Source organism: Carassius carassius, chromosome 5 (genome assembly GCF_963082965.1).
Source record: "Carassius carassius chromosome 5, fCarCar2.1, whole genome shotgun sequence".
NCBI lineage: Eukaryota > Metazoa > Chordata > Actinopteri > Cypriniformes > Cyprinidae > Carassius > Carassius carassius.
In genome coordinates, this window is record NC_081759.1 from 12,085,971 (window position 1) to 12,111,652 (window position 25,682).

General features: G+C 37.8%; 1 protein-coding gene, 1 long non-coding RNA gene and 1 pseudogene across 2 annotated transcripts; 2 read left to right on the forward strand and 1 right to left on the reverse strand.

The window, feature by feature from the left end:
- The first annotated feature begins 14,209 nt into the window (after positions 1-14,209).
- Positions 14,210-18,849, forward strand: LOC132140180 (cytoplasmic polyadenylation element-binding protein 1-like; annotated as a pseudogene).
- Positions 18,850-18,913: 64 nt separating this feature from the next.
- On the forward strand, positions 18,914-24,485 carry LOC132140793 (uncharacterized). Its single transcript, XR_009433832.1, has 2 exons — positions 18,914-19,014; positions 24,082-24,485. It is a non-coding gene; the product is annotated as an uncharacterized LOC132140793 (long non-coding RNA).
- Positions 24,486-24,711: 226 nt separating this feature from the next.
- On the reverse strand, positions 24,712-25,450 carry LOC132140181 (synaptic vesicle glycoprotein 2C-like). The gene is made up of 2 exons (XM_059548990.1): positions 25,270-25,450; positions 24,712-24,970 (listed from the first exon to the last, which is right to left on the reverse strand). Exons 1-2 carry the CDS (start codon positions 25,404-25,406, stop codon positions 24,712-24,714), a joined length of 396 nt encoding a protein of 131 aa, XP_059404973.1. The 5' UTR covers positions 25,407-25,450.
- Between the last annotated feature and the right edge of the window lie 232 nt (positions 25,451-25,682).

Below are 25,682 nucleotides of genomic sequence, written 5' to 3' on the forward strand. Positions count from 1 at the left end.
TTTATCTACCATTCTTAGCCTTTTCAATTTGTTCATTACTTCATTAAATGCTCCTTCTGGAGCAGTATTATTTGGTATATAAATACAGCATTGTCCCAACATAACACATACTTTTCCTTCTTCAGTTTCCAAACAATCTAGAGCTTTTCCATTTTGCTCTTTTCATTCTATTTGTTGCATCCAATTGCTCTATATTTTTCCTTCAAATCTTCCTATAGCCACATTTCCCTTCTTCTCATAACCTTCAAATTCTTCATCTACCATTACTTGACATTATCTTTCTACTTTTTCTTTTCCATTTCTTGGCCCACATCTGCTCCCAATATTTTGATCTCAGTAGCAGTCCCATCACTCTCTCATTCCATCTTCACCGGGGAGACTCTTTGCGAGTCGTTGGAATGGTCTTTCCCTCGTTGGCAAGGGTGGGTCGTTACTAGCACGCCCTTCATCCCTCACTTCATGCTGTGTGGAGTTGTTGAAGCTGGTTGGCGTATATTAAGGTTAGAGATGTCAACTCAGGTGTCACTCTGTAACCATTTTGCTGATTAATGCAAGGCTCTCCCTTGAGATCATAACTGCACCCTCACTGGTTCTCTTTAATGGAGCGAATCATTCCTTGGCCTTACTAGAACTGCTGTCACCTGTAAATGGAAAACTTCAGAGTTTTTTGTTAGTGATATAAAGCATATAATTTGCTCATCTTGCTAGTCGTTCTTGGTGAGACCTGTGGAAATGTAATGTGGGTTGAGGGCTGTCTTGGCCCCTTTTTGAGCTTTCACAATTCCAGTGCTGTCCTTACAATGAGAAAAGAGTGAATACCCATTTTCTATAATATAATAAAGAATTTGGTTTTAGCATCCTTACTATTTTTCAATTCATTTCGATTTTATTCTCAACAATTTGCTAATTCAGTTATCTCTTTTTGTTTTATAAACTGAGTTCCACTATATTACTGGATAATTTCCTATCTTGCTCAGTAGCATAGGCCTTTTGACCTGGAAAACACTCAACCCACTTTATTTATTTTAACAGTCAGAAAGACAATATTTTATCATTTTGACACAGAATCAGCTGCATCATGATATGCTGAAAAAGAAACTTAGATGTGGGGTGGACAGAGCAAGCTTGCTTTGCTCTGCCTTCCCATGTTATACGCTGCACATGTGTGGCACTGTTTTTCTTTCTGCTACAATGACCTATGTACTGACCAGGAAACTTAACCAAATTCATCCATGGTCATTATTTTACTGGGCATAAATTTGCCCTGTGGGCCCACATTCAAATTTGTATACAGCTGTTTTTGGCAAATTGATTGAATTACCTCAGTGTCTCGTCAGACACTCTCTTTCATGCCATACAAAACCATCATTCATACTTTTTCACACACTTTCACACCCCTTTTTGGCCAAAAACATATTTTTATCTCAGAATGTCAGCTGATTGTGAACTAAATTATTTTAGCTGTGGAATGGCACATTGTGTGTAGGATAACATGAACCTTTGATGTTAGACTCTACTTCGCGTAGACCTGGTATCCTTCCACATAGTTTCTAGATGTCACGCAACTGGGCAACATCAGTTACCATAAAGTTTAGTTTAACACCGCTGTATAAACCTCTTTTTCTTTCTTTCCTTTCTTTTTCCAAAATCTAATAGATTAATTTGTTTAGAATATTAGGCCTAGGCATTGGGCATTTGAGAGAGCCAATTATAATTTTTCAAATGTCACTTGTTCGTCTAATTTAAAGTTTAGTCAAATACTTTTTTGTTATTGCTCAGGAGCAACTTTGAGAAGAGGATTGGAGATCTCTGCATAATCTAGGATCCATGACCATCAACATTTCCATCTTGTTATCCCCAGTGATGACAGTATATGTGATTTCATGACTTTGGAAATAATTTTTTATTCATTGTTATTTTATTCAGTTTTACCTTAGAAAATTACCTTTAAACAAAATGGAGTGACCAATATTTCTATTTTCTCAAAGCTCCGTGTTTATCTGATTGGTGAGTCAAGTACTCACTTCTGTCTGTCAAAATAATTTTTTCTTTAAGATATAAGACTGGACTGGTACCTATTGAAAAGCAGATTGAGAGAGTTAGTTAAAACACTGAATTTAAAGAAGTGCTGTGAGACCAGTGAATAATCAAAATTAAAACATAGTTAATAAGATAATGAAATAAAATAATTAACATTTGAAGTAGTCTCTTAGTGTTCATTGAATATGCAGCACCTGTGCACTGAAGGGATGGAAGTCCTTCTGGTGACATCATCAGCCTGGGCTGTTGCACTGGGTCGTCAGTCTGTGATGGCACTCAAAGACCTGATGTTGTGGTGTACGGTCTCCGTTGTTTTTCTGCTTCTTCTCAGTCTGGCTTCTGGTTGCTTTCTGCCAGAGTTTTGCATTTCACGATGTTCTTTTCACCCTCAGGAAAAGTCTCAAGTGAAAGATTCACCTTTTCCTGGTTTGCTTCAGTCTTTCTCCATGCTGAAGATTGCTCTCCTCTTTCAGGAGGGTATAGCGTCCATCAGCCCCTCCCTCTTCTTCTTTCTGCAGCTGTGTTTGCTGCTTTGCCATTTCTCGACAGACTCCAGTTCATTGCGTCTTTTTGTCAAGGCAATGTTCCTGAAGTCATCTGAAATTTTAACACCCAGAGACTGCATTAATCAAATGTAGCTATGTAACTTCTGACAAAATTGTGTCTGAGCAGTCAGCTCTTTTTATGATTTTCACTTTTCAACCTCTTCTTTCAGAGGTCCCTTTAGTAAAAACAAAATCATCTGGTTGAAAACAGCAGTTCTCTTATTCTATGTTAGTAAAGCAAGTTCTTCATTGCAGAAAAATAGCAAGCATTTTTTTCTTCTTTGCAAAATGCAGAAATTAGCTACCTTTATTATCTAAGTATACTGCAATAAAAAAATAAACCCTTTTATAACAGCATGACATGCATATGGTAAAATAAAGACTTCAATCATAATTTTTTACTGGTATTGGTGAATTAATGTTTCCTAACCAACATTAAATTATTTTATTTACAATAATAGGAATTATTTTATTTAAATATTTAAGCAACTAGTTCCCTTCCTATTGTAAAATGCCTATGGCTTTTGAATCCAAATGTCTATTAACTTGGTCACCCAATCTTGCTCTCATTCCACATTGCACAAGTTTTTTATTTTAATTTATTTATTTATTTATTTATTTATTTTTAATTTACACAAGCCCAATCTTTGAAACTCTGTAATGGATAAACTTTCATACTGTGTCCCAGGGATAACAAGATACAAATTTTAGATGTATTCACATATTAGATATAAAGTTTTAAGCACATGCATCTTTTAAATTCATCTATTAATATAAGTTATTAAATAATAAATGCATATCTTATTTTAATTAATTTATTATTATTTTTATATTCTGCACAGTCTCTATAACCTAATCACTCTCAAGTGATGGTCCAGGAGCGGCGAGCACCTCTTGCTCAAAAGATATAGAGGCTATTTTCTCACACAAACACAGCCAGTCACACAGACACTTACATTAAGACGTACATAAATACAGAGTACTCTAAACTCCTTCTGAGTGACCTGTCAGCTCTACTCGCTCTTTCACTGATGCACTTCCTCAACAAAGTAAAAAGCAGTACTTTGCCGGATTTCTGCCTTCCCGTTTCAGACCTCTGTATCTTACATATACAGAGCAGTAGCCAAAGGACTTTTCTGCCTCCCCAAAGGACTTTTCCGCGCTTTCTATGCTACATCTGGTTCACCTGTATTGCTGTCCCTATAGGCCCAGCCCACAATGAACACAGACCATTGCATGCAATGTATTTCTGCCTACACTATCCAGATTAAAATCAGGCCTTTTCCAAAAGACCTTTCAGTAAACCAAATATGTGTATGCAGTTTTTCTTCTGGAAACAAAACCCTCCATTTTTATTTAATTAGTTCTAAATTTGGAAGAGCAGAATTTAAGTGACCTTACCGCTCAGAACTGACCAGTCAACAACACACACTAATTATATAAGCAAAAATGCTTACCTTATTCTATGGTGGCCACCACTGTGTGTGTGTGTTGCACATCAGTCAGCTCAAAAGTGGCTGTCCACTCTGCTGCTCCTTTCCAGTCCCATCTGGGGTGCCAAATGTAGTGTATTTTCGTCTGCCATGGATCTGAGGAATCACACTGTCTCGGGGTTTTGTTTCCATAAGAAAGATTTTATTTTCAAAAGGAAATAAAACCGAGAAAGCTCTGCAGAACAGTCTGTCGAGTCTGTGTCGGTTCTCTATTTTATACAGTGCTTCTGAAGGCGTGCCCATGTTCAATACATTTCATACATATGGTTCTGTTTATTAACTCTTTTACCTTATATGGCTGTCTCCAGCTTGATTATAGGATGTAGAATTTATTTGAAGTGAAACGAAGAGGCCTAATCATATATTTTGTCTTATGTCAAAACAGGACATGCAACTTTACTATATGCTGTATTTTGGTAATGTCTGCACCAAGGAGGTCTGATCATATATTTTGTTTAATGTCCAAATAGGGTGTGCAGATGCACCATATACTACACCCCTGCACTCTCTGCACATTCCATTCTCAGGCAGGCCTCTGCATACAGTCAAATGCATGATTATAACAGTAGAATAACTTCATACATAAATGGCTAGAGTCACATTGATTATGCCTGATTAGTTTACATATTGACCAGTAAAATCTTCCACAAACCCACACTATTCATTATCCTTTTGCTTAAAATCAAGACCCGACCTCAGTTTTTTTTTTCTCATTATGTGACAGAGTTCCGCTTTTACTCAGAAATATGTTGTATTACAAATGAAAAATTAGTTTTGAATGGCAATTGACATTTTCAAAAACATCTAAAAGAAAAAAAACTTTTTTTGGAGTATAATGAACTTTTATGCAACATTTATAACTCTCTCTTTCTCTCATATATGGTTCGGGCACAGCCTGCTCTCCGCTGGTTAGCAGAATGCTGTTTGCTCCAGAGCAGCAGGATCCTCTGGCTGCCATGCCCAGTGTTGATGGGCTCATTCTGGGCCTGCTGTCTCTGACCTTCCCTTCCCGGAACCAGCAGCCCAGGAGCCACCCAGAGTTACAGTGGTCGACCCATCCCTGCTCCCAAACGCCCTGTGAGTGGACCTGTGTGACGAGAGTGATGTTTAAATGTTGAATGGCCCACTCCTGTCTGTCTGTTCAAGCTACTTTCAGACAATTTATCAGAGCTTTGTCTCGATTATCTAGGAATATACTTATATATATATATATATATATATATATATATATATATATATATATATATATATATAAATAAATAAAAAAATGAAATATTTTATACTACAAATTAAAATATAAAACATAAAATATATAAACATCCCTTTAAACAAGATACATTTACTTTAGTTGAAAAACTTTTGAATATTGTTTATATTGTTAATTTACAATCAGTGTATTTTTTATATATTTTATAAAATATATATGTAATGTATTATATACTTTTATATTGTTTATATGGTTTGTATATTTACTTTAAAGTGCATCATGTAAATTGAATATTCTTCATTGAAATTCATTCGTTTAAACTCTTTTTTATGTAAATACTTAATCCTGTACCTATAGACAGTGTTTGTATTTATTTAAAAGCATTTTTTATTATATCATAATCCTCAGATAGTGTTGTTATATTATATGGGAAAACATTGAAAAGCAGGAGGGAAATGATAAAGAAATTGTTGTTGTATTTGGTTCAGATCTTTCAAGAGCAGTTTTGATGGATTGTTCTGGAAGGTCTGAACTGTAGTAATGTCTCATATCTTGATTTCTCACTCATAACTAATCATTTTCACACCTTTCATAGAGGAAAGAATGCTGGATTCATCAGCGTTGGCTTGCATTTCTTTTTGACTTTCCCTTTAGCTTCCCTATCTCAGATTACAAGCATAAATGCATGTCTATCCATGTTTTAAATGAAAGCCATGATGTGCCTTAGGTGTGTTCTGACCCAAATCCAGTAACAGAGGGATACACACACACACACACACACACACACACACACACACACACAAACATACAGACAGACCAAGCAGGTTTCTGATGTCTTGCTGTCTCATCCAGCACTTGTTTCATTCATTCAGTGTTTTCACAAGAGTAGTGTTATTTTCGGACAGAATTTCAGACAGATATACACAAATGATAAACATGCCACCATATTCACCGCACTGGTGTGCGAGAAGTTGGGCAGTTTTTAAAAAGTAGCTAATACTCATACTCATATTTTATTTTTATATTTATATTTCATAAATATTTTTTGTATTATTTATTGGTTTAGACATGCTACATTTCAAAACTACTGACTCTGTAATTTATTATTTTGTTTCTTATGTTCATCATGGCTGCATTTATTTGAACTACAGTGAAAACAGTATTATTGTGAAATAATTTTACAATTGAAAATAACTGTTGTCTATTTTAATATATTTTTATAAGGAATTTATTTCTGTGATGCACAGCTGTATTTTCAGCATCATTACTCCAGTCTTCAGTGTTACATGATCTTCAGAAATCATTCTAATCTGCTGATTTGCTGCTCGTGAAACATTTCTGTTTGTTATCAATGTCGAAAACATTTTTGCTGCCTGATATTTAGGGCTGCTCCGATCCAGATCGGCCGATCGTTAATGCGCATCTCGTCAGTAAAGCCGGTTCTCTAATCAGCGGTAAATTCCATCAGGTGTGTGATTTCACATAGAGCAGCTGTTACTACACAGAACCGTTGTTAAATGAGAAGCTGCACAAATCCACGGTCATTTTCAGCATTTATTTGCGCATCTTCTCAGTTAACAATGGCTCTGTGTAGTAACAGCTGCTCTATGTGAAATCACACACCTGATGGAATTTACCGCTGATTAGAGAACCGGCTTTACTGACGAGATGCGCATTAACGATCGGCCGATCTGGATCAGCGCAACCCTAATAATATTGTTATGGAAACTGTGGTAATTTTTTTCTTAGGATTCTATAATGAATGTTATGCATATTTATGTATGTATGTTATATTTTTAAACACATTTTTGGCAATTATGTTTTCACCAAAATATGCAATTTTAAGGATAATTAAAATAAATATATAAAGTTGCTCAGTCAGTAAATAGCATTATTCTGCCTTTACTAGTGTGTGTGTACTAGCTTTACAGATAGCTAACAATATCCAATAAAGAACCAGGAAGCGTCTTGCTCTGTTGGTGTGTTTTACTGGAAGTACTGTAAAACTGTAACATACAGAAACAAAGAAAATGCATATTACAATCTCAATAGGGTGAATATACAATGCAAATATAAAATAAGTAGCTTAGAATAAACTAAAAACCTCAAAAAAACGATCGCATTAGCAAGCGACTAGCACAATGCCAATATACATGGAAAATGCCATAGGGAAGCTAACAATACTAGCGCCACATATTTCCTTACAAATTACGAAATGAAAACATGTTAAAATTACTAAATTTGGTATCTAAAGGAAGCTAAGATCACTATCAAACAAATACTTACAGACAGATCTTTTTTTAGGGACCAAAATAATAATTTACAGACTTTAACACTCTGGAATTCGACTTGCTGAGGAACTGTTTGAAGAATCACTGAACTACGGAAGCTCTGCATGGACAAAACGCAAGAAACTCAAAACACAAATAACTCTTCCCACAAGGGGGCAGTACACTCCCCGCCTGGTATACTGCTATAACACTCTTAACCTTTAACTAATAACACAATTTCTGAAATAGGTCTTGTGTACACCTTAGCAGTACCTTCTTTAATTATTCGTACATCTACTTTACGTACTCTCTTATCTCGACCAGGATAAGTGTCCACAATAAGTCCAGTAGGCCATTCGTTTCTTTTGACCTGAGTGTTCTTTAGAAGAACGACGTCACCAATGGCTAAGTTTGGTTGATCTGCTTGCCATTTTCTTCTTGGTTGAAGCGTTGCAAGATACTCTTCTCGCCATCGTTTCCAGAATGAGTTGTTTCCATTGCTTACGGTACAAGTCCTTAGGATCAAAGTCTCCAGGAGGAACAGAGACGGGACAGATTTTCTGAGTGAGAAGGGCACTTGGTGTCAGCAAGTCGGGTTGTTGAGGATCGGATGACACAGGTACTAATGGACGACCATTCATTATGGCTGTTACCTCTGCCATGAGCGTCACAAGAACCTCATGAGTCAGATTTGGAGAGTGAACTTTCAGCATCATAGCGTCCAAAATACGTCGGGCCACTCCGATCATTCTTTCCCACACCCCTCCCATGTGAGAGGAGTGAGGTGGGTTGAATTTCCAAGTGCATGCCTCATTTTTAAGGTAGGATTGAAGCTCTGGATCTTCTGAACTTATCTGAAGCTCTTTGCACGCTCCAACGAAGTTCGTTCCACAATCTGATCGAAAGAGCTTTGTGGGGCCTCTTATGGCCAGGAACCTTCTGAGAGCATTTATGAAACTTGAAGTTGAGAGGGACTCAACTACCTCGATGTGAACTGCTCGTGTGACTAAACAGGTAAACATTACTGCCCAGCGTTTGTTCTCTAACACTCCACCTCTTGTCCGGCGAATGCAGATGTTCCACGGTCCAAACACGTCCACTCCGACATGTGTGAAAGGAGGAGTTTGGATGAGACGATCAGCTGGAATGTCTGCCATCTTTTGTTGTAGTACATTTCATCTTAACCTGCGGCAGGTTGTGCATTTGTTGAGAAGATTTGTCACCAACCTTTTTCCTCCAAGGATCCACAGTCCAGCAGACCTGATGGCTCCTTCGGTGATGTGTCTACCTTGGTGCACAACCTGCTTGTGGTAGAACTGAACCAGCAAAGCAGCAATGTGATGCTTCTTTGGAATCACAATGGGCTGGCTTTGTTATTGAGTTATTTCTGCAGAAGTCACACGTCCTCCTACTCGCACCAGTCCTTCTTTGTCCAAAAACACATTGAGATTCTTCAGTGGACTGTGTTTTAGTATGTCCTCTCCTTTGTTCAAAGTTTTTATTTCCTTTTCAAATATCTCACCTTGAACAGTTCGTACAATAACTAACTTTGCTTGTGTTAAAGCGTCCATCTTTGATTCATTTGACTCAGGAGCTTTTGAGATAGATCTGACCTTTTCAATGAGTTTGGCAATAGCTTGTGTAAGACGTTTCCAACTGGAGAAGCGTTCAAACCTGTGTGAGCCGAGCGATTTTGTCACAGTCGTAGTTGCAAATGTTGAGACTTGTGGGCGGACTTCAGTGTCTGTGGCAGGTTCAACAAGTTGAAAGCTGTTTGGTTGCACAGGACACTCTCCATCACTTTTCCTCAAGAAGTCAGGACCTGTAAACCAATTGGTAGAACTTAGTAGTGAAGCTGGCACATGCCGTGTTCCATGATCGGCAGGATTGCTTTCCGTGCTCACAAAGTGCCACTGACTGGGTTCAGATGACTTTCTGATGCGAGCAACACGGTTGGCCACGTAGACATATAACCTTCGGCTGGTGTTGTTGCTGTAGCCTAAGACTACTCGGCTGTCAGTGTAGTATTTCACTTTATGAATTTCGATGTCAAGTTCATTTAGTAGCATGTCTGCCAGCTCCACCGCCAGAACTGAAGCACATAGCTCCAAGCGAGGTACTGTGTGGACTTGTCTAGGAGCTAATTTGGACTTGCCCATGCAGAAGCCTACGTGGACGTGACCTTCGGTGTCTATGGCTCGAAGGTACGCAACTGCTGATATGGCTGATGTAGAAGCGTCTGCAAAGACACACAGCTCTCTTTGACAGGTAGATTGCAGTGACATGTTCACATACTGTCTGGGGATTTGTAGTTTCTCAAGGTCAACAAGCGAGTTTTTCCAAGATTTCCATTGTGCCTCTTTTTCTGCTGGCAGTGGAGTGTCCCATTCACAGTTCTCTGAGCACAATTCTCTGATGAGAGCCTTGCCTTGCATGATGATGGGGGCCGCAAACCCAAGGGGATCATACAAGCTGTTAACAGCAGAAAGAATGCCCCTTCTTGTGAATGGCTTGTCTTCTCTTTTCACGAGGAAGGTGAAACAGTCATTTTGCAAATCCCAGTTCAGTCCTAAACTTCTCTGTAAGGGCAGGGGTTCTGCACCAAGGTCAAGGTTTTTCAGTTCCTTTGCACGTTCTTCAGATGGAAACGCTTCCATTACATCTGGGCTATTGGAGGCTATTTTGTGCAAGCGAATGTTAGAGTCGGCAAGCATTTCTTTGGTGCTTTTCAGAGTTTGGATGGCACTGGCGTCTGAAGGAAAGGAAGCCAGTCCGTCGTCCACGTAAAAGTTTTTAAGAACAAACTTTTTGGCCTCGTCACTGTACTCCTCTTGTGTAGCCAGCGCCACCCTCCGGAGGCCATATATTGCTATGGCGGGAGACGGGCTGTTTCCAAACACGTGTACAGTCATCCTGTACTCTCTGATGACCTTTGTGGGATCGTTACCTTCATACCATAGGAAACGCACAAAGTCACGGTGGTCCTCACGAATGACAAAACAATAGAACATTTGCTCTATGTCTGCAGTGATTGCCACAGGTTCTTTGCAGAAACGCAAGAGGACCCCAATAAGTGTGTTGTTCATGTCTGGGCCGCTCAACAAAACATTGTTCAGAGACGTGTCTTTATGAGTGGCACTGGAGTCAAACACCACACGTATCTGGTTAGGTTTGCGAGGATGGTAGACACCAAAGAACGGTAGGTACCAACACTCTTGGTCTTTGTCGAGTGGCGGGACGGGTTCTGCATGTCCTGACTCAAACATTTTCTGCATAAAATTCAAGAAATGCTCTTTCATTTGAGGCTTTTTGTCAAGCACGCGACGCAGCAAATTGAGACGTTTGACCGCTTGGTCTCGGTTGTTGGGTAGTCTGTGCCTGTTTGGTTTGAAAGGTGGTGGCGCTACCCAGCTGTTGGACTCGTCCAAAAACATTTGCTCATCCATGATCTCCAGGAAAAGTTCATCATCCACTGACATAGCGGGTTTGTCATCATGTGGTGTTCTCATGAACAATTTCTCGACAGTCGTTTTCATCTATGTCAACCAAGCTGGTCATGCTCAAAGAGTTAAATGGGGAGACAGTGCTCAGGACCTTTTCTTTGACATGGAATGAGTTGGGGCAAGAGTCCAAAAGAGATGTGCGTCAACACTGTTGTGCGGTAAACATTGATTTTGCTTGGCACGTGAGCACCCCCAAGGCAGACCTCTCCTATTATGACCCAGCCAAGGTCAAGGCGCTGGGCATACGGAGCATCGTGGGGGCCGTTGTAGTGTTCTCTGACCTTGTGCACTCTTGGTATGTCCCGACCGAGGAGGATCAGTATTGAAGCATTAGGGTCCAAATCTGGAATCTTGGCTGCCAAATGCTTGAGGTGAGTGTGGTGTATTGCGACCTCCGGCGTTGGGATCTCAGATCGATCATCTGGGAGCATGTTGCACTCAATTAATGTGGGAAGCCGGACGCTAGTGTTGCCGTTGAGAGATTCTACTGTGAAACCGTCAGCTTGGCGTGCCCTTGTCTCACTTACACCTGAGCAGGTTTTCAAATTGTAAACTTTGGTGCCTGTGTTAACGTTAAAGATCTCAAAGAATTCCGTCTTAGCTAAAGACCTATTGCTTTGCTCGTCTAACACAGCATAGGCTTTCACTGCCTTTTCTTTGTGTCCAGCAGGATAAATGTTTACTAGACAGATTTTGGAGCATGAGCGTGAGCTGGTACCCTTGCCACAGATCTCTGTACATTTGGACACAATGGCTTGGATAGAACTTTCTCGTTGCTCCCCGCCATGCCCGTCTGCGGCTGCAGAGCCTGGAGCTTCTGTTTTCCAGGGTGCTGGGCCAGGGTGCAGCGCGGTGGTGTGGTAGTCGCTTTCACACTCATTGCAATGTACACTTGTGTCGCAGTATTTTGCCATGTGGTCGACAGAGGAACAGCACTTGTAACAAATGTTCTTTTCCTTCAGAATGGCTTTTCTCTCATCCAAGGTATTTGCTCTGAAACCACGACACTTGCGGAGGGAGTGTGGTTTGTTGTGGAGCGGGCACAGTTTATCTGGATCAACCATCTTTTGGTCAGAGGCGTCACGATAGCCTTTTGGAGCAGTTATTTCAGTTTTTCGAACAGATACTGCTGTTTTGAAGTTGGGCTTGTTCAGTCTTTCAGGCCTATAAACACTTGGGCAACCAGTAGAGAGCAAGGGGGCAAAGCTTGGGTCATTGAGAGTTTTAGCTTTGTCGCACACAAACTTCACGAAAACAGGGAATGGCGGGTATGAAGCATGGTGATGCTCTTTGTAGTAGGATGCTGAAGTAATCCATTTCTCTTGAAGGTGGAATGGGAGTTTTTGAAAAATAGGAGTGATGCCCCGGGACGTATCTAGGTAACTCAGGCCAGGTAGGAGACCATCTACATGGGCAACATCGAGCTCTGAGATGAGATCACCTAGCTCCCTCAACTTATGGTTTTCTCTGTTTGCGATTTTGGGAAAATCTTCCAACCTTTTCAGGAGAGCATTCTCTATCGCTTCTGGGGACCCATAGCTATCCTCCAGTCTTTGCCACACCATTTTGACACCAGCTGTGGCATCATAGGTGTGTACAGCCCTTAATCGTTTTGCTTGCTCTGATGATTTGGGGCCTAACCACTTGCAGAGGAGATCCAACTCCTCTCTTGGTGATAAATAGAGTCCTTCTATAGCGTTCAAAAAAGATGCCTTCCAAGCCCAGTAATTTTCAGGCTTATCATCAAACGTCAGGAGCCCTGAGCTTACCAACTCTCTGCGCACCAAATATTTGGCTAAGTCTGATGTGGCTGGGGGATTGGACTCGTTTGCACTGACAGCAGGGTGTGGAGACGATAGCCTGGGCTGGAAAGGGTGAGACTGATGGCTAGAGCGTGGCTGAATTCTGTGGTCAGTAGTAACTGGGGTTGGATACTGCGAGTGAGAGGGGAAAAAGGCATTTTTGAACGAGCTTTGGGCATAAGAATGATCTGCCCCACTGGTGATGCCATACTGTGAGGAATGCTCCATCGGTAGCTCTTGAAACCCATAATCACTAATCTCACTGTTTTGAATGCTGTGCTCTTTGATTTTATTTGGCACAAAATCACCACTGTACTTTACTCGCTGAGCTGCTGGAAGCACTAGTGTGGTAGCTTGTGCAGAGTCACAGCGGGTACTAGCCAGCGGAGGTGGAACTGGTATGGGCTGGGCGACGTTGTTGCTGTTTTTTGGAACCCAGGTATCTCCACCTTCATCCTCATCTGCTGCCTCCAGGACCTCTGCTTCGGCGTTGGCGGCTGCAGCTGCACTCTGTAGACGCAGTTTAAGGAGGTCAGCGCTGAGCTCTGCTTTCTTTTTTGTAGCTTCAGCTTCGATGTGGGCTTGTTGTTTTATCACCTCTGCTTCTCTTTCAGCGTATGATGCCTGTGCTTGAGCGGCAGCTGCTTTAGCACGTGCTTTTGCTGCCAAAACGCTTGCGTTGGACCTTTGACTGGCCCGTGACCGCTGACTGGCGCGTGAGATGTTAGAACAGTTCGATCTCGTTTCCCACAGGTCACCAACGTTGCTGACTGTACTTTGGTGGTCCGGGACAGCAGTGTTGTCTTCTGGATCGACTTTTGGCTGACCTTCCATCTGTCTTTTTACTATTCTGCCTTTACTAGTGTGTGTGTACTAGCTTTACAGATAGCTAACAATATCCAATAAAGAACCAGGAAGCGTCTTGCTCTGTTGGTGTGTTTTACTGGAAGAACTGTAAAACTGTAACATACAGAAACAAAGAAAATGCATATTACAATCTCAATAGGGTGAATATACAATGCAAACATAAAATAAGTAGCTTAGAATAAACTAAAAACCTCAAAAAAACGATCGCATTAGCAAGCGACTAGCACAATGCCAATATACATGGAAAATGCCATAGGGAAGCTAACAATACTAGCGCCACATATTTCCTTACAAATTACGAAATTAAAACATGTTAAAATTACTAAATTTGGTATCTAAAGGAAGCTAAGATCACTATCAAACAAATACTTACAGACAGATCTTTTTTTAGGGACCAAAATAATAATTTACAGACTTTAACACTCTGGATTTCGACTTGCTGAGGAACTGTTTGGAGAATCACTGAACTACGGAAGCTCTGCATGGACAAAACGCAAGAAACTCAAAACACAAATAACTCTTCCCACAAGGGGGCAGTACAAGCATGTCTCATAAAAATCACTGATTCTCTCCTGCAGCGTTGGATGTCTTGGGTGCCTCAAAAGGCAGTGATTCGGGTCAGCAGCACGCCTTCCAGGCCCTTGAGTCTGCATCTAGAAAACCACTGGAGCACTTCTCCAGCCTGAAGGTGGCGCTCGAACCACACTCTCTGCTACACTCGGGACCAGCAGCCCGTCAACTCAGAGAACTGCATGATCTCATCAGGATCTGACCACCTGGTGAGCAAAAGCATTCCCCTCTGATACCCAAAACCCTAAAGAGTGCAATGGATGATTTAGAAGATTCTGTTTCCATAGCGTCGGTGTCAGTTGTTCCAAAGTTACAGTAAAGTAGTATCTGTATCCGTGTCTTTTAGGGTTCTCTCAGAGTTTCTCCTCCATTGCCCCTGATGCTGCCTGGACTGCAGGTGGAGGGTGTGAAACTGGACACAGATGCCTGCTTAAAGCAGAACCCCCTGAACACCTTAACAAACGCTTCCAGTGCTCAGGCCGAGGGGCCAGTGGTTGGGTGCTGGTCCACAGATCCTATCTGGTTCAGCTGGGACACTTTGGCCTTGAACAAACCCAAGTTCTGCATCAAGAGAGAGGCACAACTGCATAAACAAGCTGCAGGTACAGTGACATTAGCCACCCTGCTAAACAGATCAGGAGGCAGCATTACTCTTAAATTGACTAAAACTTTTATTTAAAAAAAACAGCTAGTCACAGGTCAGAAACTCAAAGCAGCTGTTCTGTGAAGCATTTTTGTAAGTTGAACTATTTTTGACTTGACATGCCATGTTTTTGAAAATGTGATACAGTGTCAGGTCCTTCTCAAAAAATTAGCATATTGTGATAAAGTTCATTATTTTCTATAATGTAATGATAAAAATTAAACTTTCATATATTTTAGATTCATTGCACACCAACTGAAATATTTAAGGTCTTTTATTGTTTTAATACTGATGATTTTGGCATACAGCTCATGAAAACCCCAAATTCCAAAAAAAATCTCAAAAAATTTGCATATTTCATCCGACCAATAAAAGTTTTTAATACAAAGAAAATCAACCTTCAAATAATTATGTTCAGTTATGCACTCAATACTTGGTCGGGAATCCTTTTGCAGAAATGACTGCTTCAATGCGGCGTGGCATGGAGGCAATCAGCCTGTGGCACTGCTGAGGTGTTATGGAGGCCCAGGATGCTTCGATAGCGGCCTTAAGCTCATCCAGAGTGTTGGGTCTTGCGTCTCTCAACTTTCTCTTCACAATATCCCACAGATTCTCTATGGGGTTCAGGTCAGGATAGTTGGCAGGCCAATTGAGCACAGTAATACCATGGTCAGTAAACCATTTACCAGTGGTTTTGGCACTGTGAGCAGGTGCCAGGTCATGCTGAAAAATGAAATCTTCATCTCCATAAAGCTTTTCAGCAGATGGAAGCATGAAGTGCTCCAAAATCTCCTGATAGCTAGCTGCATTGACCCTGCCCTTGATAAAACACAGTGGACTGTGTCTTACCCTCTCGTAATATTTCCCAATATTACTGTTTTTTCTGTATTTTTGATCAAATAAATGCAGGCTTGATGATCAGAAGAAACTTCTTTCAAAAACATTAAAAATTGTAATGTTTCCAAACTTTTGGTCTGTACTGTATATATATCAGGCTTTAAAATGGTGGAACATTTAAAAAACACATCTTAAAAGCCTTGTGTTCTGTCTACAGCTGTTATTAATATTGTTGTGATTTTATGACTAACTGTTTCTCACAGCTGTAAATGAAGCCACTTACACCTGGGAAGGAAGCCTTCCTCTACGCCACTACAAAAACCCTGTTTACTCCTGTAAAGTGTTTCTGGGAGGAGTGCCATGGGACATCACAGAGGGTGTGCTGACTGAAACTCATTTGAGATGTAGCTTTTATTCTGTATTATGGTTCTGAACGCAATCAACTTTTCTGTTTCTGTAGCGAGTCTGTTGAACACATTTAGTGTTTTTGGTCCATTGAAAGTGGATTGGCCTGGTAAAGATGGAAATCATCCACGTTTTGCTCCACAAGGTAACAGCAGAATTTATCACATAGGATTATATCTTATCTATAATTCAACAATATAAGGACCAATATAGAAATATATTTGATGCTTGACCATATAAAGCTTTACGTATCATCTTCTGGTGTATTATTCATGCTTTTTCCTAGGAAACAAAAGGCTTTTAGAATCAGAATCAGAAAGAGCGTTATTGCCAAGTAGGCTTGCGCATACAAGGAATTTGTTTTAGTGACATAAGATTCCATTACACAGAGACAACAACACACAGAAAGAGAAAAAAGGCTAATCATCATCACCATTTGTGTCAAACATATTTTTGCTGGGAAATTGTTGCTAAATTTTATAAAATAACAGCAAGTATAACTTAATTTTGTTACTGATATTTCAGAATCAGTATTAAGCACCTTTATACATAGTTTTTTTGTTATTCTTTATATACTATTATAGATTTTATTAATATTTTGAATTAGCTTTTTTGTCATTTTGTTATTCGCTTTTTTCATTATTATTATAATTTTTTATTAAGTTTTAATTCACTTTTACTTTTTATTTATTTCCAGTTATTAATTAAATGTCAAGGTTTAGTAATTTAACATCAGTTTAATTTATTTAATTAAAATTATTTTAAAATGTCTTCAATAGTTTTAGATAACCATCATAAACCTACTTAAAATGCCTTTCATGATGACAATAAAATGATCATCAAACCATTTAATTATTAAATTATATAAAGTAAAAATGAGATTTTACCAAGAAACATTTAGTTTTCAACTGATATTTTATATGAATATGAAACACGCAGACTTCTTCCTAATTATTAAATTTAGATTTGATTAGCATTTTTAATTATTCATAATAATGTAATTTATGCATATTAACATATTTGTGTATTTACATTTATAATATATTTATATTATTATTTTACCTAGTTTATTTGGTGCCATTGAAACTGTTTTTGATTACCATGAATCTAAATGAAAAGTCCCTTTAATTATCAAAGATTTTAAATAATAGAAATTCTGCAGATATTGTTAAAATACACAGATTGTAAAAATACAAAAATACATACAAAAAATATATACACACACAGTATGTACAGAATATAATTTATAAATAATGTATGTGTGTGTGTGTGTGTGTGTGTATGTATATATATATATATATATATATATATATATATATATATGAACACACATATATACAGTATGTGTATAGTGCTTTGATTTGACGTCTTGTATGTTTTTGCAGGTTATATGTATCTGCTGTTTGACTGGGAGGAGTCAGTGAAGTCGCTCCTGCAGGCCTGTGCTCAGTCTGATGATAATCTTGAGTTCTACTACAAATTGTCCAGCAGGCGGATCCACAGCAAAGATGTGAGAATAACATGCACTTAACCGTACCGACCCCTGACCTCTGACCCCGCTCTCTCACTCGCTGTACTGTAGGTGCAGGTCATCCCGTGGGTTATCTCAGACAGCAGTTTCATCCACCTCCCCATCCAGCGTCTGTCCCGCAGTAAGACGGTGTTTGTGGGTGCTCTGCATGGGACGTTGAATGCAGAGAGTCTGGCCCACATCATGGAAGAGCTCTTCGGAGAGGTCATGTATGCAGGCATCAACATAGACAAGGACAAATATCCCATAGGTCTGTGCATTCTCCTCTTATCTACAGTGAAAAAATAGGTGTAGATTTTATACTGGCCACCAAAAGTTTGGCATAATTGGAATAATAATAATGTTTGGAATAGTCTTTTGTGTGTACCAAGATTGCAATTATTTGATAAAAAATAAGGTAAAAACTAATATTGTGAAATATTATTAGAATTTAAAGTTTTCTATTTGAATATACTGTAAAAATGTTTCTATAATGCAAAGCTGAATTTTCAGGTTCATTACTTTAGTCTTCAGAAATGATGCTTCAGAAACATTTTGTATTATCATCAATGTTAAACACAGTTAATAATTCATAATATTACAATATCTTAATGGAAAATGTGATACACTACCATTCAAAAGGGGTATAAAAAAAAAAAAAAAAAAATCAATACTTTTATTCAGCAAGGATACATTAAACTGATCGAAAATAACAGTAAAGACATTTATAATTGTGTAATCATAACAGACATTTGTTATAGAAATCTGTTTCGAATGAATGCTGTTCTTTTGATCTATTTAGAATCCTGGAAATATATTTTTGTTTCCACAAAAACATTAAGCTGCAAAATCAATTTTTACAGTATTTTATTCAAATAAATACAGCCTTGGTGAGCATTAGATCAATTTCTCAATTATTCCAAACCTTTGGCCTCCAGTTTATTTTCATTCAGAAATTGGTTGTATGTATACACACACACACACACACACACACACACACATATATATATTCTACTTTTATCGTACTGTTGCTTCAGCCATAGAGTGAATGTGTTGCGTTTGTTCATCTAGGGTCTGGGAGAGTGACGTTCAGAAGTCAGAGGAGCTATTTGAAAGCTGTGACTGCAGCGTTTGTGCAGATTAAAACCCAAGAAGGTACATTAGAGCAGAACTCAGATATACCATATGCTGTGGGATCAGCTCTGTGGATATTCCTCACTTCCTTCCTGTTCCCTCTGTAGGTCCAGATTGACCCTTATCTGAGTGACTCCATGTGCCAAATATGTAACAGTCAGCCCGGCCCGTTCTTCTTTAGAGCTCAGGTAGGAATCAGATTCTGCACAGCATCATACCGAGCGTTACAGCTCAGCTTCTAATTCTTTGGTCTCTGTTTAATTTGACTTTTGACAACAACATATCTGCATCATTAATGTGATGGTGAACAACCATTTTTAAGCAATGTTCTACTTACATTTTTCATTTATTTTCTATTGTGGAAAATATTTATTTCAAGAAAGGAATCTTTGGGTTGACAGCAAATTTATTTGATTATCAATTCGATTCACTGGGTTTTGATTAAATTCAAATGCAAGATTTGCAATTTCCAAACGATTCAATTCAGTACACACACAAAAAAAAAACTAATATATATATATTGTATTATAAAAACACACACAGACACACACACACTACATTTATCAATTAACTAGTTTTGATTTCAATTCGGTTTACAGTCTTGATTAATTAGATTTTTAATTAGCATTTTAAATTAATTGTAAATATACAGAGGATTTAATCATTTTGGAAATTTAGTTTTTTATATAAATAAAATTTTCTATGTGAATATTTTTTATTTAACTATAAAACAAGCATTGCAATTTCTTATACACACATTTTACACATACAGTATCTATATACATTATTAGTTTTATTATAAGATTAAGTTTTTTTTATTAGGAGTGCAAAGACATTCAACATAGGGTGAACACAAAACACAACAACAAAACACAAAACAACAATAAAACAGCAATGAAAAAAGCAGAAATGACAAATGTGTAATAGTAGAAGGATTTAAATAGTAATAGCATGTATAATAATATTTATAATAATGTTTTGTAAAGATGGCAACAGTGATAACAATAACAGTAGTAATAGTAATGCTAAAAGATGGTGATAATATTTTGTGTGGACGGAAATAGTGATATCAATAATAATAATAATAATAAAATGTATATCAATAATAGCAACAATAATAACAGCAATAATAATAACAATAGTAATACTAAATATGGTGATGATGATAATATTTTGTATTAACAGAAATAGTTATATCAATAATAATATAATAACATTAATAATAACAACAATAATATTAAAAACAATATCAATAATAAATGCTAATGATGGAAATGATGATAATATTTTGCGATTGCCGAAACATTAATATCAATAATAATAACAGTAGTAATAATAATAATAATAATATAATAATGATAAAATGACAATAGAAATAGTAGTAATGAAATAATTACACATAACTAACACATACCACACCTCTCCTAGGTTCTGTGTCAGTGTTTTTCTTTTCTTTTCTTTCCTCCTTGTCATTCACAGTACAGTTACTATTTGTATGTATGCCTAAGCTGAGGTGGTGCATTAAAAGAAGGGTGTGGTTCATTAGGGCTGTCACTTTTAGTTCGAAAATCGATTGCACAATCGATCTGACCAACCAAAAAAAGTTTCGAAAATGAAAATAGGGAATCGATTTTAACCAAATATGTACACTATTAATTTTAAAAGAATTAAACAATTAAAAATATATGTAACAAAACTCACAAACAAGCAGAAAAAGAAATTAAAGAATTACGAAAGTGTCTGGAGGTCTCGCGGCGCGAATTAGGTGTTTACGTTATGGGAGATTCTGAGTTATGAAAAGGACCGTTGCAAGCTGACAGGGACCGGCTTTTGTGGTGGAAAATTGGCAGTATTACCCCCACCTTGCGCAGCTGTACCTGAGTGTCCCTGGGACATCAGTGCGGTCGGAGCGCGTCTTCTCAACAGCTGGACATACAGTGAATAAAAAACGCTCGATTTGTTTTCCTGTCCAATAAATTTGTAATGGTGTCGGTTACGTTCAATAAAAAAAAACACACATGGCCTGTGTTTAAGTCCATTTAAAGTTTCATTTTTTGAACAGTAGTTTGAAATGGATTGAATCATTATTTAAAATAATCTTGGAGATTTTTGAATTGCCTAAATCATAAATGCAGCCGGGTTGAAGCCTGCACTGATGTTTTTCTTTTGTTATGGCAGCCATCCCCTCTGCAGATATATTTTTTGCTGTTTGTTATTCTGTACGATACTTCATGCCAATAAATAAGAAATATTGCTGACTTGTGCGTTTCCAGTGCTCTTTACGTTCGTGCGTTATTTGACGTTGAAAAAGGAAACGTCTTTTTTTTTAGACATGGAAAATCGATTTTACAATCGATTCAATGAACACTTATGTCTTAAAAATCGAAAATGATTTTTTCACAAAAGTGACAGCCCTATGGTGCATTAAAATTAGCATTTGGTGCATTAAAACCATGTGTGGTATATTTTAGGTGTAGATTTGATTTGATTACATTTATATAAATATATATACCATATTTTCCGTACTATGGCAGGTCCTGCGACTTATAGTCAGGTGCGACTTATTTATCAAAATTAATTTGACATGAACTAAGAGAAATGAACTAAGAGAAAACATTACCGTCTACAGCCGCGAGAGGGCGCTCTATGCTGCCAGAGATGCTGTTCAGTGCTCCTGTAGTCTACGTACACTGAGCAGCATAGAGTGCCCTCTCGTGGCTGTAGATGGTAATGTTTTCTCTTGGTTCTTGGTTCTAAATAAATGCGATTTATAGTCCAGTGCGACGTATATGTTTTTTTCCTCATCATGTATTTTTTTCACGTATTTTTGGACTGACGTTACTTATACTCAGGTGCGACTTATAGTACGAAAAATACGGTGTGTGTGTGTGTGTGTGTGTGTGTGTGTGTATATATATATATATATATATATATATATATATATATATATATATATATATATATATATATATCTTATACTTAAGTCTTATTCTGTATGAGCTGAAGATTGGCGTTTTTAGTTAGTCTTGGAATAAATATTTTTACAAATTTGAGTCCAGAAGACAGTACCAGGAGCAATCCAAAGGTCTTCTTCCCATTTGATTGTTGTTAAAGTTATGGTTTTATTTGAACTAGTTATAATCTTGTATATTTTGGAAAGTAATTTTTTTGGGAAGGATTATTTAACTAAAATCTTCTAATGCGGAAGGAAGGTGAAGATTGATGGTTCTATTGTTGATTTTGGATAAAACAGCTGATTTGAGTTACAGATAATTCAAGAATTGATTGATTGATTTAGTGTTTTTTTTGTTGCTTGTGAAATTAGGGTTGTTCCAGAGTGGGGTGAATTTAGATGGGGCCTGATTGGAGTTTGTGATTTGATGATATTTCCACCAGACTCTCAGAGCAGAGGTTATTGTAATTGCTTTGAAGCATGGGTGATGTTTAATGGATTGACTGAGAAATGGTATGTCTGATATGCGCAAGTTTTCGCAGAATGATTGTTCTATGTCTAGCCATATAATGTCTGACTGAGTGGGGTGAATCCATTTATATATGTATTGAAGTTGGTTGGCTAGTGAGTAAGGGTATAAATGTAAATGTAAAGTGATAAATTTTATCCGTGGTGGTTTATTTTTCCAATAGAATCGAGTAATGATGGAGTCTAAAGATTTAAACCAATTGAGAGAATGTTGGGTTGGGATCAATGAGAATAAGTAGTTTATTTTTGGAAGTACTGTCATTTTGATTATCGCTATTCTGCCCTGGATGGAAAGTGGTAAGTTGTGCCAGCGGTCAAGGTCGTCTTTAGTAAAGGAGTGAAGGAGTTTTCAGTAAAGTAGTGAAGTTGAGTCCGGTCAGCTCTGACAGCCTGGAAGAAACCTTAATGCCTAAATAAGTGATGTGGCCTGAGCATAGAGGAATGGTTGATACCTGGGCTACCACATCCCATTTGGTTGGTGGAAGAATTAAAGATTTATTCCAATTTATTGCTTAATCTGATATTGTAGAGTATAAATCAATGGTTTTAGTTATTTCTTGAGATGATAGAGATGATTGAGGATTTTGCAAAAATAGTAAAATGTCATCAGCATATAAACTAATCTTATGTTGTGTTTGGGGTGTGTGGATTCCTCTGATGAGTGGGTTCTGACGGATGGCTGCTGCTAAGGGTCAATGAAGATGGTGAATAAAGAAGGAGAGAGTGGACATCATTGCCTAGTCCCCCTGTGCAGTGTGAAGCTTTGTGATGTTAGTCCATTGGTGGTGACTGTGGCAGAAGGTGCTATGTATACAATTTTAATCCAATTAATAAATGACTCCCCAAAGCCAATTTTTTGTAATGTGATGAATAAGAAGTTCCAACTGACTCTGTCTAAAGTTTTTTCTGCATCTAAAGTGACTATGATGGTTTTTTCCTGTTGTAGTGATGAATAATGGATTAAATTGTATAGTCTGCGTGTGTTGTTGGATGCATGCCTACCTTTAATAAAACCAATGGGATAATTTTTTCAATTCTATGTGCAAGAACTCTACTGATTATTTTGATGTCTACGTTGATGAGAGAAATAGGACGGTAGTTTTTGACGGAAGGGTTGGGTCTTTATTAGGTGTAGGGTTAAGTGAAATAGTGGCTGTGTTCATGTGCACTGGTAATCTTGAGTTTTCTTTTATTTCTGTTATTGCTCTGATGAATAATGGACCAGAAGTGTTTATAGGACTCTGCAGAGAAGCCATCGGGTCCTGGTGCTTTATTTTTAGGCATTCGATTCAGGGCGATATGGAGTTCTTTGTCTATTATTGGTTTGTCCAGTGCACTGATTTGTTCTGTGTTAATTTTTGGGAGTTGAATATTATCAAAAAATGAATTAATATCATCTTGTCTTGTGTTATTATCAGATGAATAGTTTAGCATAAAAGTTTATATATATTGTATTTATTTCTTGTGGAGAGTTGGTAGGCTTCCCTGCTGAGTCTTTAATAGTTACAATTGTTACTTTTTCTCTATTTCTTTTAATCTGATTGGCCAAATATTTACTGGATTTGTGGTTATATATTATTAGATTAAGTTTAAAGTCATGTCTTAAGTATGTGTCAAAAATAATTTCCAGTATTGTTGAAAATGATGGTCTTGTGACATGCATACAAATTATACACCACCTATAAATGATTCAAAGCAATGTATTGATTAAAACTTACAACACACCGCACCAACCTACCAAACTAAACTCTAATTTTTTCTTTCAACTCTTCAGGCATGTTTTAAATGCTACTGTCAGTCATGCTGGTATTGGCAGCATTCTCTGGACCTGTTGAGCAGCCATCAGCCTCTCATGCGCAACCAGAAGGGCCTGAACCCAAATAAACCCACCGCTGCCGGCGTGGGGAAGAGTCTGGACTGAGTTCACTGTTTTGGGGAAGGATTTTACCGTGAGACAAGAGCAACTCACTTGAGGAAGTCGTTTTATTGCGCTGCTATTGTTCATTAAGCTTCTATACACTCTAAAGGGTTCGTTGATGGTGACCCGTTTGCAGTTAACCAGACAGCCATGATCATGGAGATCTGATTTTAAGAGTTGTGTTTTAGATTTTGCATGCACAGGTGTGGTTATTTACAAACATTCAGATTGGACAAAATAAAGTGGTTGAAGCACTGAAACATTTGATGCTGAGTATTATTTTTGTTAGAAAAAAAAAACTCTCAAAAAAGAAACATTTAAGTTATCATTTAAGTATCCTCCGATTTCATTTATAAATAATTTTCATAAAAAAAATGTTTTTATATCATCAAATAAAAATCAAATGCTACCCAAATTAGTTTTTTCTTGATATAAACGAGAAATAATGACTTTAATTTAGTACGCAATAATGCTATCATTTTTATGTTATGTATTTTTTGGTTTAGTGTTTGGTCCCAGAATGACAGGATTGCCAGATGATGCCAATTGACTGTGTGTGTGTAATGTGAGTTCAGTCTGTTTAGTTGGAGGCAGGCATAGAGCTGTCAGTCCTCCTGCCAGCAGGAGTGTAGATAACATAAGCGGAGGTATGGCACAGTTTGAGCCCACCAGCTGCCCAAACACTACATTTCCCATGATGGCTGCCACACGACCAGCTCCAGTGAAAACCCCCAGAGCTGATGAGCTAACAAAAACTGGAATTAATACAGTCATTCTTTCAATTCTCACAATTCTTCTGTTCACAAAGGCTGCATTTATTTGATCAAAAATACAGTGAAATTGTGATATTACACCTGAAAATTTGTTCTATTTGAATACATGTTTAAATGTAATTTATTCCTGGGATGCAAACTGAATTTTAAAATGTTCAGCAATTTTCCTTTTGACCAGTAGTGTAAATTATGTCTGATTTGATTGTCTGACCTCTCTGCATTTAAGATCAGTACCAATATAACTTTATTACAAATTAATATTGGGGTTCACCGTAGTTGTGTGGGGTAAAGTTCAGTTCCCAACACGTCTAGAGCGTTCCAGGAGATGACATAGACGCCGCTTAACACGCAAGACATGATCACACTCTGAGCTTTGGTCTTTACTACATAGATAATGAACACGCTCATGCTGGACGCCACCAAACTGACGCCTATCAGAGAAAAATCTGCATCATTATAATAATATAATAATAATTATAGCACTTTATTCTTGAATGTTTTGTTAAGTGTAGTAATTAAATATTTTGAGCTGTCATTCAAACACTGGAAGACAAAACCTGATGTACTAACAAAGCAGGATTTTCCCACCAATTCTGTCCATGAACAGGATAGTGAAGATGTTTCCTGGCAAATTTGAAGCAGCTGTTATAAAACCCTCCACGTACACTATAAAAAACACATGAA

What these genes read in the sequence shown, in the direction of transcription:
- LOC132140181 (XM_059548990.1), bottom strand. Translation starts at nt 25,406, where the DNA reads ATGAGCGTGTTCATTATCTATGTAGTAAAGACCAAAGCTCAGAGTGTG. An exon ending in CTTTACCCCACACAACTACG is followed by an intron (nt 24,971 to 25,269) that starts GTGAACCCCAAT and finishes AGTTTTTGTTAG; the next exon opens with CTCATCAGCTCTGGGGGTTT.